We start from the raw sequence: 16,448 nt of genomic DNA, 5'->3' as shown, positions 1-16,448 counted from the left end.
GGAAAGGTTAGTATACTTACCTTGCCCCTGTCAGGATTTTCATCATTGGGATACCGCCGGCATATCAGACCAACCCATATGTATGTGTGTGTGTGTGTATGTGTAATGTGTATATATGCGTGTGTGTGTATGTATATATGAAATAGGTAATTAACCCAAACTACCCGATACTCCCCTTAGTTCAAATGATACAGCGTATATATATATATATATATATATATATTATAATTTTACCTTTACACCTTAGGGCCCCCCTGTCTTAAGTACCCCGGGCCCCCTGATGCCTTAATCCAGCTCTGACACACACACACACACACACACACACACACACACACACACACACACACACACACACACACACACACACACACACACGTCCCTTTCTAATGCAAATCACGTGTTCATCTATGTGCTCCTGCATTAGCATGTAATACATCACACAGCATTACAAATAGATAAAGTATGTGGGACTGTGCATACGGATTTGCACAATGCATAACCCCATCATTCCACTTTGCATTGGGTGCACGGCTACCCAGCTCCAGGGAAGCTGCAAGGGGAGAGGAGAGGAAGGAGGAGGCAGGAGCAGCTGACTGAGGATGGGAAGGTGAGAGGAGGAGGATTGTGTCAGAGATGGGGGCTGGAAATAAACAGATCAGCAGCAGCAGCAGCAGTTACAGTGACAGAGAGCAGCAGCAGCAGCAGGGATAAGGAGACAAAGGGAAGAGGCTGGGGAGACAGATATATAGGAGGTGTCAGAGCAGTGCCCCCCATGCTGTAGCATTCTGCTGCACTGTATAAGCCGGAGACAGCTGCTGTCATTAGATAATAGTCATAGTGCGCCCAGTCCCGCTGCACCCCGGCTCCCACTCTCTGCTGCTGCAGCCTCTGAGACAGGTAACCCCCATAGGTGAGAGTATGGCGCGGGGCTCCCCCTGGCCGGCTGCCTGCGGGCTGATGCTGCTTCTCCTGGGCAGCTCCATCTCCTCTCCCTCCGAGGCTCAGGGCAGGCGGCGGAGGCTGAGCCAGGAGCCTGGCGGCATCTCCTTCGAGTATCACCGTTACCCAGAGCTGCGGGAGGCGCTGGTGGCTGTGTGGCTGCAGTGCCCGTCCATCAGCAGGATCTACACGGTGGGACGGAGCTACGAGGGCCGGGAGCTGCTGGTCATAGAGATCTCCGACAAGCCCGGAGAGCATGAGCCTGGTGAGTCTCCACTCGCAGCAATATCTATTTTATGTAATCTTATCTATCTATCTATCTATCTATCTATCTATCTATCTATCTATCTATCTATCTATCTATCTATCTATCTATCTATCCTGCCATGCATGCTGCACTAATCTGGGAAATAATCCATAGAAAAACCTTGACTAGAAGAACTCATTAAAGGGCTGTAGCATGGAATCCCTGCAGAACATCTCGCATACACTGGTGTGCTGTGTGGGTGTATAGTGGGACACAGAGCCAGCATACAGTTCAGTCATATTCATAAAGCATGCATAATACTAGAGTTTCCTTATCTCAGAAAATACCCTAACAGTACAGTGATACAGGCACACATACAACAAAAAAAGCAATTTATACTGGTATAAATATTAAATTATTAATAATGTAATCAATTTTCAACACACTGTAATTCAGTATTATTCAGAAATGATTAGAGATACAAGTTATGGGAAATCTGAGGCTGCTCCTCTATGAGAAGATATCAGATAATGTACAGTGAGTAGGATTGGTGGTAGGGTGGCCTATCCTTTTCCATTGATACAGAATGACAGCAGCAGTGATGTACTGCTTTGGACAACATGTGTAGTGACACGTATTTTATGCTTGGTGACATGGACAGTTATGTGCACTGATATACTATAAATAAGACTATGATACAGGATGATGTGACTCAGCGTGCACAAAGAAACAGCAATTGCAAGGCTATACTCTATATACTTTTGTAAAGTACTATTGGCTTAGACAGAGTGAGGTACAGTACATATTGGAGGCTTCTTACTGTACCACATATACTGATAAATCTGCAGAAAGCATTCTCTGGTAACATATAAGAGTCACATTCATAATTCAAAGGTGCTTTGGTAAAAACATTACAATATTCTCTTAAACATCTGTACAAGCTGAAGTGACTGGTATAAGCATACAGTATATTCATAGAAATCACACATGTCCACCTACCTCAGAAAAATGTAAATGTTGCAAGTGTGATTCAAAAACATGGAGAACAGTGATCAGAGCTATTGTGCAGAACAGCCCATCTGTTACTTTTCATCTTCCCTTAGATATTTACTTACCGTAACATACATATTTTACTTATTTAACATTCCCTAATAGTTATAGAGGGACATTATTATCCAAAGACATGGGAATGAAATAATAGACACAGCTTGTTTTGTGGAAATCTATCTATCTATCTATCTATCTATCTATCTATCTATCTATCTATCTATCTATCTATCTATCTAATCTGTCTATCTATCCTCATGCTCACACACGGATGAGCTTTACTAAATTCTCACTTATGCTCTATGAACCAATCACATGCTGTATCTTATTTCTGTGTAAATATACAGGCTGTTGTGGAGTTGGTCGTATGATAAGGTAGAAAGAAAAAACAGCAAATTTGTATTGCGCCAATCCACAAACAATCCACACGCATATGTAGATTTGCTCACATATGTAACTTAAGTAGCATGAGCTGTGTAACATACACTGGGTACAGTAAGATCGCGGTAGACCCATACATAGACACGTATTCCCCTTCCAGTAGCCGTATCACTTGTTGGTGCCTGAGTGCAGGTGCAGACACACGTTGATGAAAGAGACAGTGTCAGCACTAGCTGCTTCTGATTGGCGGTTCACAAATATTCCACAGGTATTTGTGAAACATTTTACCAGAATCTATGGGTAGGGTAATAGTGGTTACTATGCAAAAGGGGTATATATATGTCATGGAGAAAGATAAGCTCATGGAAGGTGCGCTTATCTTTGGAGAGGGGACATCTGGACACACTGCAACTTTATAAATAGTGGCATCGGTGGTATTGGGATGCAGTCAGAATGCCGGCTGTCGGTATCCCGGATGTCGAAATACCGACACCGGAATCCAAACACCCTTAAGAATCCCATCACCGGAACTCGGAAAGGGCCAGGACACAGATTTCGGAATCCCTACAGCCGGCATCCCGACCATAAGTATATCTGGTGGGTTAGGTTTAGGGTCGGGGGGGGGGGGGGTGTTAGGTTTAGGCGCTAGATGAGGGGGTTTAGGGCTAGGCTGTAGGGGAGTGAGGGTTAGGTATATGCAGTGGGGAAGGGGACTTAGGTTTACGCACCTCCAGGGTGAGGTTAGGGTAAGGCTGTCTGAACATTGGGTACCCAGCGTCGGTATTATGACCTCCGGGATCCCAAGAGTTGGCATTTCCCACTGGAACCAGAGGTATTGCATGCTATGTCTCCCATTTCTTCCAAGCAAGATTGTGGCATGGGCAGAAGTTTAGATCATCAAAATGGAGACTGAATGACAAGAAAACAAAATGACTGATTCTGTATTCTGAGAGCGGCTACTGTTTGCACATAGGAATAAACATGATGTACACATGTGTACAAAATGGGCAGGATGCATCAAGTATCGCAAGCATCCCGCCATTTATCACAAGCATAGTATTTAGTAATGCCATATGCTTAAAAAAATCATAAAGGGCAGCTCTTCCAATAAGACCTTTGTGAAACAAGGACTTCTGGGTTTTGGATCCAAGTCTCCGTCTGCGCATGCGTTAAATGATACACGTGCCACAGAGGACACTGGGAGGGATCCGATTAGGCTTCTATTAGGAAATGCCATCTACAGATGTGGGTCGAAGCATACTGGATTTAAGCATACCGGATCGGTGCATATGAGAAATGCATACATCCCAAAACAGCACTTTCTAAGTCTTGTCTGCATTTTGACCTTCGATGCATCCCGCCCATTGTATCATATAACAGTAGTAGTAGTATTTAACAGTAGTCAACAGAACACTGGTAAAAATAGGAACTGTTCGAAATTAGAGATTTAATTGATAACAAAAATGTTAACTGCATGTACAATTTTATTTATTACATATTAGGATAAGTATAATTTAGACTCGGGCAAGTTTTGCCCATTTGTAACATTTTCAGCTGAAGAAACCACAGTTGCCCTGCAGGGGGTACAAATGCAGACATTTCTATCTATGCAGGGCACATTTCTGCAAAATGCACATACATGTGGCCTCTATTTTTACACTGCCTAGAACCCCGTGAGTCCCAGGGGCCGTTGGACAGGCCCCACAAAGAAATCTGTCCTGTCCAAAACATTCCCAGAGTAGCACTGCGCAACTACTGCGTGACGTTAGGACATCATGTGGACTGGCCCATACCCCCAGAGTCCTGTTGTGTTCACTGTGCATTTTAATTACTTGTAATATATGTGTAATGTAAGGCAGTCCTGTCCACTTTCCACCTATCAATAGAAAATAAATCCTATAGTGTACTTGGAAAAAAAGAAAGTCTGTGTGTGTGGGATGGCTGTCTCCCTGTATGCTTATACCAACATATATCAACTGCAGGCAAGGCCAGTGCAAGATTTCTCGGCACCCTAATCAAAACGTAAGCCTTCTTCCCCCAGCCACCACCAATACCCACTTCTAAGTCCTTCTTCAGATGGAAGTGTGACTTATAAGTTCCACAGTCACCACTTGCATTAAGTACAACAAGGATGTTTATTTTAGATACATCCTTAATTTTGTGATAGGCAGACTCAGTGGCGCATCCCCAGATTCCAGCGCCCTCGACTGCTGCCTAAGGCTGCCTAATGGTTGAGCCCACCCAAATTGAAAGGTTATTTAATTGGGTAGTCAGTATCTAACTTGTGAAATGACCCTGACACCCCAGTAATGTCACTGCTATAATAGACAGGCACCCAGTGCTTGCAGTGTAAAATGCAAATGAAAGCCCTGTGCCACACAGCCTGGGAGATATAAGCCCAGCGTAGTCTGTGGTGATAACTCATCACCATCGTTATATGTCATAGGCACTATTCAAGGCACAGACACACACATTACTATGTATGTACCCTAACCCAGCACACCACCAGCTATTTGTGTCCACACAACAGACCCCACTGCAGATGCCACCTCGCAGCGACCTTCTGATCCCTAGCACACTCTCAGATCAAAATTGTGTGTTGTATATAAGGAACAATGGGAAGAGGGCCCCCACCTTTATAGTACTAAGAGAGAAAAACAAGGGGTTGGGGCCTTAGAGTTAATTTAGAGGTTTGGGTTAAGGTATTAGGGATAAGGTATTAGGGTTGGTGTAGCGGTTTGGGTTAGGGTATTAGGGATAGTTTGGGGTTTGGATTAGGGATAGGGTAATAGAGTTGTGTAGGGTCTAGCAGATTGGGTTTGAGGTTAGGGCATTAGGGTTAGGGGTTATGGTTAGAGTGAAGTTTGGGATTAGGGAAGAGTTAGGGTAAGGATTAGGGTATATGCATCCTGGATTTACAGATCTAAATGTCTTTGTGTAGATTAAGGCCCAGACCCAGAGTATACAGTTTCAACTGCTGTGTAAGGTGGAATTGCAGTCTCCTTTAGACACTCTTCTATACACCTAGGTCCCGTCCTGTCCAAGAAATACAAGGTCCTGAACCAATAATCCTGAGAATGCAGCCTGCTGATTTACTAGGGGACTAGTCACAATTTTGTTAAGCGATGTTCTTTGATGAGAAATGTTTGGAGACACAAAATGGTTTCATCTACTGTATGTGGGCAGTCATTTACTTTAAATGTGACACAGGTTTCAAGTCAGCTTCCAAAAGACCTAGAACCTGTTTCACATTTGTATGCAATGCCGATGTTCATGCAACTGAGAGATTATTGGGAGTTTGTGCAAATGCTACGATCGCACTACACATGTACCAAGGTACTTTTGTGATGCTGCTCGCAAACCAGGAATGAAAATATAGTGCTATGGATTGTTGAAGGAGGGGGGACCCAAACTGGTGCCTTGTCTAGGGCCCCATGAGGTCTAAATCCAGCTCTGTCTGGCAGTGCATCATAGATTTGCCAAAGTGCGCAATTGTTGTATCATCTAGCTTTAGTATATACTCCTAACTTGGATTTGGCCTCATAGTGTTTGCCAAAAGAACAAATACCACAAAAGTCAATGTAAATAAAGAACAGATAACACAACTGAGTTTACTTTTTTCCTTTGTGTATACATCATTTATGTATTTTTGTGCAAGAAAGTTGTTTACACAGTCTCTACACAATCTTGTTGTTTCACTAAGAACTGTAGCATAAATCTATTGTGCATGTTTCAATCTTGTAGCATTAATGTTAGTTAATGTTTATTAGTATAGTCATACTTAGCAGAATATATAGAGTAGCTGACGCTGGCTAGCTGTATAGCGCATGGTCCCCACTGTGCAGTGCTTCTGTCACTGTTGTCTCTTACCTTACTTGGTGATCCTGTTAATTGCAAATTATATCTAAATAACTGCATACTCAATCTCACATTAGGCTGCACATTAGAGTGCAGTGGTGCTCTCAATTGCAACTCTCTCTTTTAGATCTTGTTGAATTGAAATTATGGAATAGGTATTTCTAGTCCCCATATCTCACACTATTACCTCCAGCAGGCACCCGCACAAGCAGAATGTGACTTTGCTTAGATTTGTCTAATCGCACTCTGAACTACTGTATCATTATATACAGTAACTGTTGAAGCATGCTTTGCTATAACACTCATTTCTCCATCCTACGTCACTTTAAACACTTGACTAGTCGGGAAGGGTGTAGTATGTTTCCCCGACGCTTGGGATCCCGTCGCCCAGCATACTGGCGCCGGGATTCCGACCGCTGGAATGCCAGCAGCGGGGTGAGCGCAGAAACTCCCCTTGCGAGCTAGCTGCTCGCCACACTGCGGGCACGGTGGCGCGCTACTCCCCAAGAGAGAGAATACTTGTCGGTATACCGGCGATCGGGATTACGGTGTCGGTATGGTATGGTATGGTGAGTGCCGGGATCCCGACAGCCGGTATATTAAGTACCACCCATCAGAAACATCCCCTTCTCCTCCCAATCTAGAGCAGAAAGGACGGAACAATGGGGTTAATTCCAAGTTGATCACAGCAGGACATTTTTTAGCAGTTGGGCAAAACCATGTGCACTGCAGGGGGGCAGATATAACATGTGCAGAGAGAGATAGATTTGGGTGTGGTGAGTTCAATTGGCAATCTAAATTGCAGTGTAAAAATAAAGCAGCCAGTATTTACCCTGCACAGAAACAAAATAACCCACCCAAATCTAACTCTCTCTGCAAATGTTATATCTGCCCCCCCCTGCAATGCACATGGTTTTGCCCAACTGCTAAAAAATTTCCTGTTGCGATCGACTTGGAATTACCCCCAATATTCAGCCACATAGGTTTCTTTTTATGCCTAGATCTTTTGTTGCCATAAGCTATATACCCGCAATTGTCTGCATTTAATATATTGTTTCAAATTACCTTTTTGGGAATGGTATCGGAATCCCGACAGTCAGAATGCTGACACCGGAATTCCCCCCTATTTCTAACTCTGCCCCTAGTGCAGAGGTCCTCAAACGCGGTCCTCAAGGCACCCCAATGGGCCAAGTTTTAAGTTTATCCATGCTTGGCCACAGGTGACTTTATTATCACATCAGCCAATTTGATTTAAGTATCTGTACGGAGCCATGGATATACCTAAAACCTGGACCGTTGGGGTGCCTTGAGGACCGCGTTTGAGAACCTCTGCTCTAGTGCCTAACCCTAATCCTAAACGTAACCCCAGTACTTACTCTCGGGATTCTGACCGCATCCCCATTTTTGGTCTCTGTGCCATTGTGTTGGAGAAAACTATCCTAGTCTATGAGATTTAACTCTTCTCTAAGATGATTAAATTTAGGTTTCTGTATTCATAATTTTTGTAGTCCTCCTATAAAACATATTCTTAACACACAGGTCACATTATGATCACCATTACCTTAAAGCCCTTTATGTATATATTATACATAACATCATTTATATTTACTAATACTTTAATCCATTATTTTTTCTTCCAGCTGCCTCAGTTTTGCCTACTCTGTTATAATTCTCCTTCAACTCTATTATAATACTCTTTTGACATTAATAATTCATGTTCACTTAACTCATTTGGGAAAATATTTAGCATTAATTACCATATATAAGTTCTTTCCAGCCATTTGAATTCTAAACACATTCCGATTTTTGGTGCTGACCCTGCCTCCTGCTTCTACATCAAGTTTCTTAACAAATCCTGCCTACTAGCTACTGTATTTATATAATATAAATGTGTAGTTTACCAATATGTATGTGAAAGTGCAGTGTTCCCTCTACCGTTTCAATAATTTCCTTACAATGGGGGTAATTCTGAGTTGATCGCAGCAGCAAGTTTGTTAGCAATTGGGCAAAACCATGTGCACTGCAGGGGGGGGGCAGATATAACATGTGCAGAGAGAGTTAGATTTGGGTGGGTTATTTTGTTTCTGTGCAGGGTAAATACTGGCTGCTTTATTTTTACACTGCAATTTAGATTTCAGTTTGAACACACCCCACCCAAATCTAACTCTCTCTGCACATGTTATATCTGCCCCCCCTGCAGTGCAAATGGTTTTGCCCAACTGTTAACAAAATTGCTGCTGCGATCAACTCAGAATTAGGCCCAATATAAGGTTACCAAGTTCAAGCACTGTACTCTTGTTAGACTTAAGTGGGAGCTTTCTCAAACCTTGGTGAGAGATAAAGTGCTAACCAATCAGTTTCTAACTGTCTGTTACAGGCTGTTTAAAAAAAAAAAATGACAGGAGCAGGTTGGTTGGTACCTTATCTCTCTACAAGCTTTGATACATCTCCCCCAAAGTTCTTTGACAACTATAGAGAGAACATTTGCGCATAATGGCAAAAAGTAAAATGTAATTGTTAAAACGGAATACATAGCATTTACCGGCAGACAGTGATATCCTGGCCGCCAGAATGCGGGGAGAGCGCAAAGAGTCCACATGCGGGGCAGGATCTATTCCTACTCTATGGGTATGGTGGACACCCACGAGTGGGAATAGTCCTGTTTTACTGGGATTCCGGCTGGTGGTATTGTCGGCTGTCGGGATTCCGGCGACCATGGGGGTAATTCCAAGTTGATCGCAGCAGGAAATTTTTTAGCAGTTGGGCAAAACCATGTGCAGTGCAAGGGGGGGGGGGGGGCAGATATAACATGTGCAGAGAGAGTTAGATTTGGGTGAGTTATTTTGTTTCTGTGCAGGGTAAATACTGGCTGCTTTATTTTTACGCTGCAATTTAGATTTCAGTTTGAACACACCACACCCAAATTTAACTCTCTCTGCACATGTTAAATCTGCCTCCCCTGCAGTGCACATGGGCCCTCATTCCGAGTTGTTCGCTCGCTAGCTGCTTTTCGCAGCAGTGCACACGCTAAGCCGCCGCCCTCTGGGAGTGTATCTTAGCATAGCAGAATAGCGAACGAAAGATTAGCAGAATTGCGATTAGAAATTTCTTAGCAGTTTCTGAGAAGCTCCAGACTTACTCCTACACTGCGATCAGTTCAGTCAGTTTTTTCCACACACACCCATAAAACGGCAAGTTTCCGCCCAGAAACACCCACTTCCTGTCAATCACACTCCGATCATCAGAACGATGAAAAATCCTTGTTAGGCCGTGAGTAAAATACCAAACTTTTGTGCTAATTTACTTGGCGCAGGCGCACTGCGAACATTGCGCATGCGCAGTTTGCGACTAATCGCTCCGTAGCGAAAAAAAAAAAAACGAGTGAACAACTTGGAATGACCCCCATGGTTTTGCCCAATTGCTAACAAAATTCCTGCTGCGATCAACTTGGAATTACCCCCCATGTCAGCCGGGATCCAGAGAGCCGGCAAATTGAACTGATCCCGTTGAAACATGGTAAAAGTTTGTGTGTATGAAAAATGCTTTGATTCTTAGTAGTACCAGGTTTCTGGGGTTAAATTACATATAAGAAATTACATATGGAAGAGTCTAGCTTGCAGTTACCAGTCGTGCTGCTTCAGCCATTCACCATGTCACAAATTTGACATCAGTATGATTGAGCAAAATGACATTGCGGTAGCCAGGTAGTCGGGTGTGGTATGGAAGGTAGATAGTAACTAGGTCGACAGTGTCTTGGTCAACCACTATTGGTCGACAGTAACTAGGTCGACAGGTTCTCTAGGTTTACAGGGTCTTTAGGTCAAAAGGTTGAAATTAGTTTTTAATGGTTTTTTTGGTGTCGTTTTCTTCGTAGAGTGATCGGGAACCCCAATTAGTGCACCGTGTCCCCTTGCATGGCTCGCTTTGCTCGCCATGCTTCGGGCAAGGTTCCTCGCTTCGCTCGGCACAGATTACCGTTCCAATCATAGTCCACGTGGACCGTTAAGTATGAAAAGGTTCAAAAAAAGAAAAAAATTGTGAAAAACTCATGTCGACCTTTTGACCTGTTGACCTAGAACATGTCGACCTAGAAACCCTGTCGACCTAGTTACTGTCGACCAGTAGTGGTCAACCTAGATAGTGTCAACCTAGTTACTGTCGACCTAGAGACCGGATCCCAGGTAGTCACAGAGGATTATGCGGCCTATTTAACAACAGTTGCGGAAATTCCCAAAAAACTAAATTCCCTATCGCCTGGTATCTTGGCAATATGAAATGAGTTTATAGAGCAATTTAGCCAGGACACAGGCTCAGATAAAGTAGGTAAGTAGAAGTAATATGTTGGCTAACGCGATGAGTTTACTTCCAGTTTCGAACCTGGCTGCGCAGTTGCACCTGGCCATCTTGCTGCACATGTGCAATGCATAGTAGTTGCTGTGGGTGTTGTGATCATCTCTCACCCACCGGAGAAGGATTGAAAGATCCTTCTCCTGCCAGGTTGCTACATGGAGTTAACGCCATTTTGAAAATAAAAACTTTTCTGAGCTTGTTAATGTGCGCTACTGCACGTCCTATATGGGAACAGCAGTATGCTGTACTTTTTTGTCAAATGCAGGAGGTATCGCATTAGATTCTGAAACTGGCAAGAGTGTCGATTCATCAATGTACTCGGGTGCTGGGGAAGATGGTGGCAGCATACAAAGCCATTCCGTTTGGCAGGTTCCATGCCAGGGTGTTTCAGTGGGATCTGTTGGACAAGTGGTCCGGGTCTCACCTGCACATGCACCGGAAAATACGGGTGTATTCTATCAAAGCTTGGTCAGATATAAAGTAGAGAGAAATAAAGTACCAGCCAATCAGCTCATAACTGTAATTTCACACGCTGTGTTTAAAAAATGACAGGAGCTGATTGGTCGGTACTTTATTTCTCATACGTCCTAGAGGATGCTCAGGACTCCAAAAGGACCATGGGGTATAGACGGGATCCGCAAGAGACATGGGCACTTTAAGACTTTAAAAGGGGTGTGAACTGGCTCCTCCCTCTATGCTCCTCCTCCAGACCTCAGTTAGATTCTGTGCCCAGAGAGACTGGACACACACCAGGGGAGCTCTCCTGAGTTTCTCTGAAAAAGACTTTATTTAGGTTTATTATTTTCAGGGAGCATGCTTCGTGGGACTGAGGGGAGAGAAGCAGACCTACTTCTGTGAGTTTCAGGGCTCTGCTTCTTAAGTTACTGGACACCATTAGCTCCAGAGGGTCTGATCACTTGGTATAGCCTAGCTGCTCGTTCCCGGAGCCGCGCCGTCGTCCCCCTCACAGAGCCAGAAGAAAGAAGCCGGATGAGTAACCGAAGTACAGAAGACTTCACTAAAGACGGCAGAAGACTTCAGTCTCAGAGGTACCGCGCAGCGGTCGCGCTGCGCGCCATTGCTCCCACATACAAGCGGCACTACATGGGTGCAGGGCGCAGGGGGGGTGCCCTGGGCAGCAATAATATCTCAAGTTTAGCCTGGCAAAAGTAATATACAGTGCATAGGCACTGTATACAGACCCCCGCCAGTATAAAAAAATAGCGTGACTAAGCGCGCCATTAAGGGGGCGGGGCTTGGTCCTCCCAGCTCTAATCAGCGCCATTTTCTCTCCACAGTGAGCAGCAGAGACGCTGGTCCTGGCCTCCTACACTTCTGTCACAAGTAACAGGATGCTAAACGGGAGGGGTACAGCAAATTTGGTGTTGATTATTATTTATAAAAAGCGCTGACAGGTCTGGGGCATTATATATACTTTCAGACCGGGATAGGCGCTGGGTGTGAGCTGGCAAACTCCCTCTGTGTTTCTCTAATAGGCCTTATTGTGGGTGTCGGTACATGTGTGTCGACATGTCTGAGGCTGAAGGCTCTTCCCAGTAGGGAGGCTGGAGTGGGGACAGAACAGTGTGGGGGAGTGAATCTGTCGGCACCGCCGACTGCTGATTGGGTAAATATGTTGAGTGCCTTGAATGCAAATGTGGCTTTATTAAATAAGAGATTGGATAAATCTGAGGCTCAGAACCAAACATGGAGACAATCCATGGAAGATGCTTTATCCCAAACACAGACTCCCTCAGGGTCGCAGAAACGGCCGTTTACCCAAATAGCAGACAAAGATACCGACACGGATTCGGATTCCAGTGTCGACTATAGTGATGCCAGGTTGAATCCTAAACTGGCTAAGAGCATTCAGTACATGATTGTGGCAATAAAAGATGTGTTACATATCAAGGAAGACCCTGCTGTTCCTGAGACAAGGGTCTGTATGTTTAAAGGAAAGAAACCTGTGGTAACGTTTCCTCCCTCTCATGAACTGAACACTCTTTTTGAAAAGGCTTGGGAAATTCCTGACAAAAAGTTGCTGATTCCCAAGAGAATTATTATGGCATACCCGTTCCCCTCTGAGGATAGGAAAAAGTGGGAGTCAACCCCCAATGTGGACAAGGCTCTAGCACGGCTGTCCAAGAAGGTGGCGCTTCCGTCCCCTGACACGGCGGCCCTAAAGGATCCTGCGGATCGTAAGCAGGAAACTACTTTGAAATCTATTTATGTCACTACGGGTACGCTGCTCAGACCTGCCGGGGCATCGGCATAGGTGAGTAGTGCAATTGAAAAGTGGGCAGATAACTTATCATCTGACTTGGACACCCTGGATAGGGATAGCGTTCTTTTGACACTGGGTCATATCAGGGACGCTGCAGTATATCTAAAGGAGGCTGCGAGAGATATTGGCCTCTTGGGATCAAGGGCCAATGCCATGGCAATCTTGGCTAGGAGAGCATTATGGACTCATCAATGGAATGGTGATGCTGACTCTAAGAGGGCTATAGAGGCTCTGCCGTATAAAGGTGGTGTTTTGTTTGGTGAGGGCCTCGCGAACCTGGTATCTACAGCTACCGCGGGTAAGTCATCTTTTCTACCGTATGTCCCTGTACAACAAAAGAAAACGCCTCTTTATCAGATGCAGTCCTTTCAGTCTAATAAATTCAAAAAAGGACGAGGGTCCTTCTTCCTTGCTGCTAGAGGTAGGGGAAGGGGAAAAAAGTCGCAGGCTGTGGCAAGCTCCCAAGACCAGAAGTCCTCCCTGGCCGCTACCAAATCCACCGCATGACGCTGGGGCTCCGCTGCTGGAGTCCGCACCGGTGGGGGCACGTCTTCAACTCTTCAGTCAGGTCTGGGCTCGTTCGGCCCTGGATCCTTGGGTGCTAGAAATAGTGGTCCAAGGGTACAAACTGGAGTTTCAAGACGTGCCCCCTCACCGATTTTTCAAATCGGCCTTACCAGCTTCTCTTCCGGAAAGGAAATGCGCTGCGATACAAAAGTTGTGTCTGCAGCAAGTTATTGTCACGGTCCCCCCGTCACAACGGGGAGAAGGCTTTTATTCAAGCCTGTTTGTGGTCCCGAAGCCGGATGGCTCGGTCACACCGATTTTATGGCATCAGTATGCCTACTTACATGTCCCAATATATCCTCCACATCAAGCTTACCTGAGGCTTGCTGTTCAGGATTGTCATTACCAGTTTCAGACGTTGCTGTTTGGTCTTTCCACGGCTCTGAGGATTTTCACCAAAGTAATGGCGGAAATGACGGTGCTCCTGCGCAAGCAGGGTGTCACAATTATCCCGTACTTGGACGATCACCTGATAAAGGCGAGATCAAAGGAGCAGTTACTAAGAAATGTTGCGCTCTCCCTGACAGTCCTGCAACAACATGGTTGGCTCCTAAATTTGCCAAAGTCACAGTTGGTTCCAACAACATGGCTGTCATTCTTGGGCATGATCCCAGACACGGAACTGCAGAGAGTGTTTCTCCCAGTAGAAAAAGCTCTGGAAATCCAGAACATGGTCAAGGAGATTCTGAAACTGGCAAGAGTGTCGATTCATCAATGCACTCGGGTGCTGGGGAAGATGGTGGCAGCATACGAAGCCATTCCGTTTGGCAGGTTCTATGCCAGGGTGTTTCAGTGGGATCTGTTGGACAAGTGGTCCGGGTCTCACCTGCACATGCACCGGAAAATAAGCCTATCTTCCAGGACCAGAGTATCTCTCCTGTGGTGGCTCCAAAGTTCTCACCTCCTAGAGGGACGCAGGTTCGGGATCCAGGACTGGGTCATGGTGACTACGGATGCAAGTCTCCGAGGCTGGGGAGCAGTCACACAGGGGGAAAATTTCCAGGGAAAATGGTCAAGCCAGGAAGCTTGTCTGCACATAAACATTCTGGAATAAAGAGCCATCTACAATGGCCTTCTACAAGAGGAACATCTTCTTCGCGGTCTGCCCGTCCTGATTCAGTCGGACAACATAACAGCAGTGGCGTACATAAACCGCCAGGGTGGAACAAAGAGCAGAGCGGCGATGGCGGAGACCACAAAAGTTCTCCGCTGGGCGAGAAAACATGCAAGCGCTCTGTCAGCGGTCTTCATTCCGAGCGTGGACAACTGGGAAGCAGACTTCCTCAGCAGACACGATCTTCATCCAGGAGAGTGGGGTCTTCATCAAGAGGTCTTTGCAGAAGTGACAAGTCATTGGGGAATTCCTCAAATAGACATGATGGTGTCTCGCCTCAACAAGAAGCTTCAGAGATATTGTTCCAGGTCGAGGGACCCTCAAGCCAGTGCAGTGGACGCCCTGGTGACACCGTGGGTGTTTCAGTCGGTATATGTGTTCCCTCCACTTCCACTCATTCCAAAGGTGATAAGGATCATAAGAAGAACAAGGGTTCAGGCGATACTCATTGTTCCAGATTGGCCACGGAGGGCCTGGTATTCGGATCTTCAGGAATTAGTCATACGAGATCCCTGGCCTCTTCCTCTAAGAGAGGACCTGTTACAGCAAGGGCCGTGCGTGTTCCAAGACTTACCGCGGTTGCGTTTGCGTTTGACGGTGTGGCGGTTGAACGCCAAATCCTAGCTCGGAAGGGTATTCCCGGTGAATTCATCCCCACTCTACCAAGAAGGCTTCTATGGAAGAATTTCAGCTGGGTAATTTTCTCCATTTTTTGCAAGCAGGTGTGGATGCGGGCCTAAAGTTAGGCTCCATTAAAGTGCAGATTTCTGCCTTATCGATTTTCTTCCAAATAGAATTGGCCGCCCTTCCAGAGGTTCAGACTTGTGAAAGGAGTGCTGCACATCCAACCTCCATTTGTGCCCCCGGTGGCACCATGGGACCTTAACGTGGTGTTGCAGTTTCTTATGTCACACTGGTTTGAACCTTTACGAAAGGTTGAGTTAAAATTTCTCACTTGGACAGTGGTCATGCTTTTGGCCTTGGCGTCCGCAAGGCGGGTGTCGGAATTAGCGGCTTTGTCTCACAAGAGCCCCTATTTGATCTTCCATGAGGATAGAGCGGAATTGAGAACTCGTCAACAATTTCTGCCAAAGGTGGTTTCTGCGTTTCACATGAACCAACCTATTGTGGTGCCTGTGGCTACTGAAGCCATGGCTGATTCAGTCTCTCGATGTAGTCAGAGCTTTGAAAATTTATGTAGCCAGAACGGCTCGTATTTGGAAAAAAGAGGCTCTTTTTAATATCCTGTATGCTCCCAACAAAATTGGGGCTCCTGCTTCTAAGCAGACTATTGCACGCTGGATCTGTAATACGATTCGGCATGCTTATTCTACGGCTGGATTGCCGTTACCGGATTCGGTGAAGGCCCATTCTACTAGAAAGGTGTGCTCAATTTGGGCGGCTGCCCGAGGAGTCTCAGCGGTTCAACTTTGCCGAGCAGCTACTTGGTCGGGTTCAAACACTTTTGCTAAGTTCTTCAAGTTTGATACCCTGGCTGATGAGGACCTCATGTTTGCTCAATCGGTGCTGCAGAGTCGTCCGCACTCTCCCGCCCGGTCTGGAGCTTTGGTATAAACCCCATGGTCCTTTTGGAGTCCCCAGCATCCTCTAGGACATATGAGAAAATAAGATTTTAATACCTACCGGTTAATCCCTCTTAG

General features: G+C 45.5%; 1 protein-coding gene across 1 annotated transcript in view; it reads left to right on the top strand.

The window, feature by feature from the left end:
• The first annotated feature begins 637 nt into the window (after nt 1–637).
• Nucleotides 638–16,448, top strand: part of CPE (carboxypeptidase E) — a 168,900-nt gene continuing 153,089 nt past the window's right edge. The window contains exon 1 of the mRNA XM_063920429.1: nt 638–1,204. Coding sequence (XP_063776499.1) covers nt 919–1,204 — 286 coding nt within the window. The 5' untranslated portion in view covers nt 638–918. The remainder of the gene's footprint in view (nt 1,205–16,448) is intronic.

This window comes from Pseudophryne corroboree, chromosome 1 (assembly GCF_028390025.1).
Source record: "Pseudophryne corroboree isolate aPseCor3 chromosome 1, aPseCor3.hap2, whole genome shotgun sequence".
In the NCBI taxonomy this organism is placed as follows: Eukaryota; Metazoa; Chordata; class Amphibia; order Anura; family Myobatrachidae; genus Pseudophryne; species Pseudophryne corroboree.
Note: the sequence above shows the minus strand (reverse complement) of the source record. Positions and strands in the feature narration are given on the sequence as shown.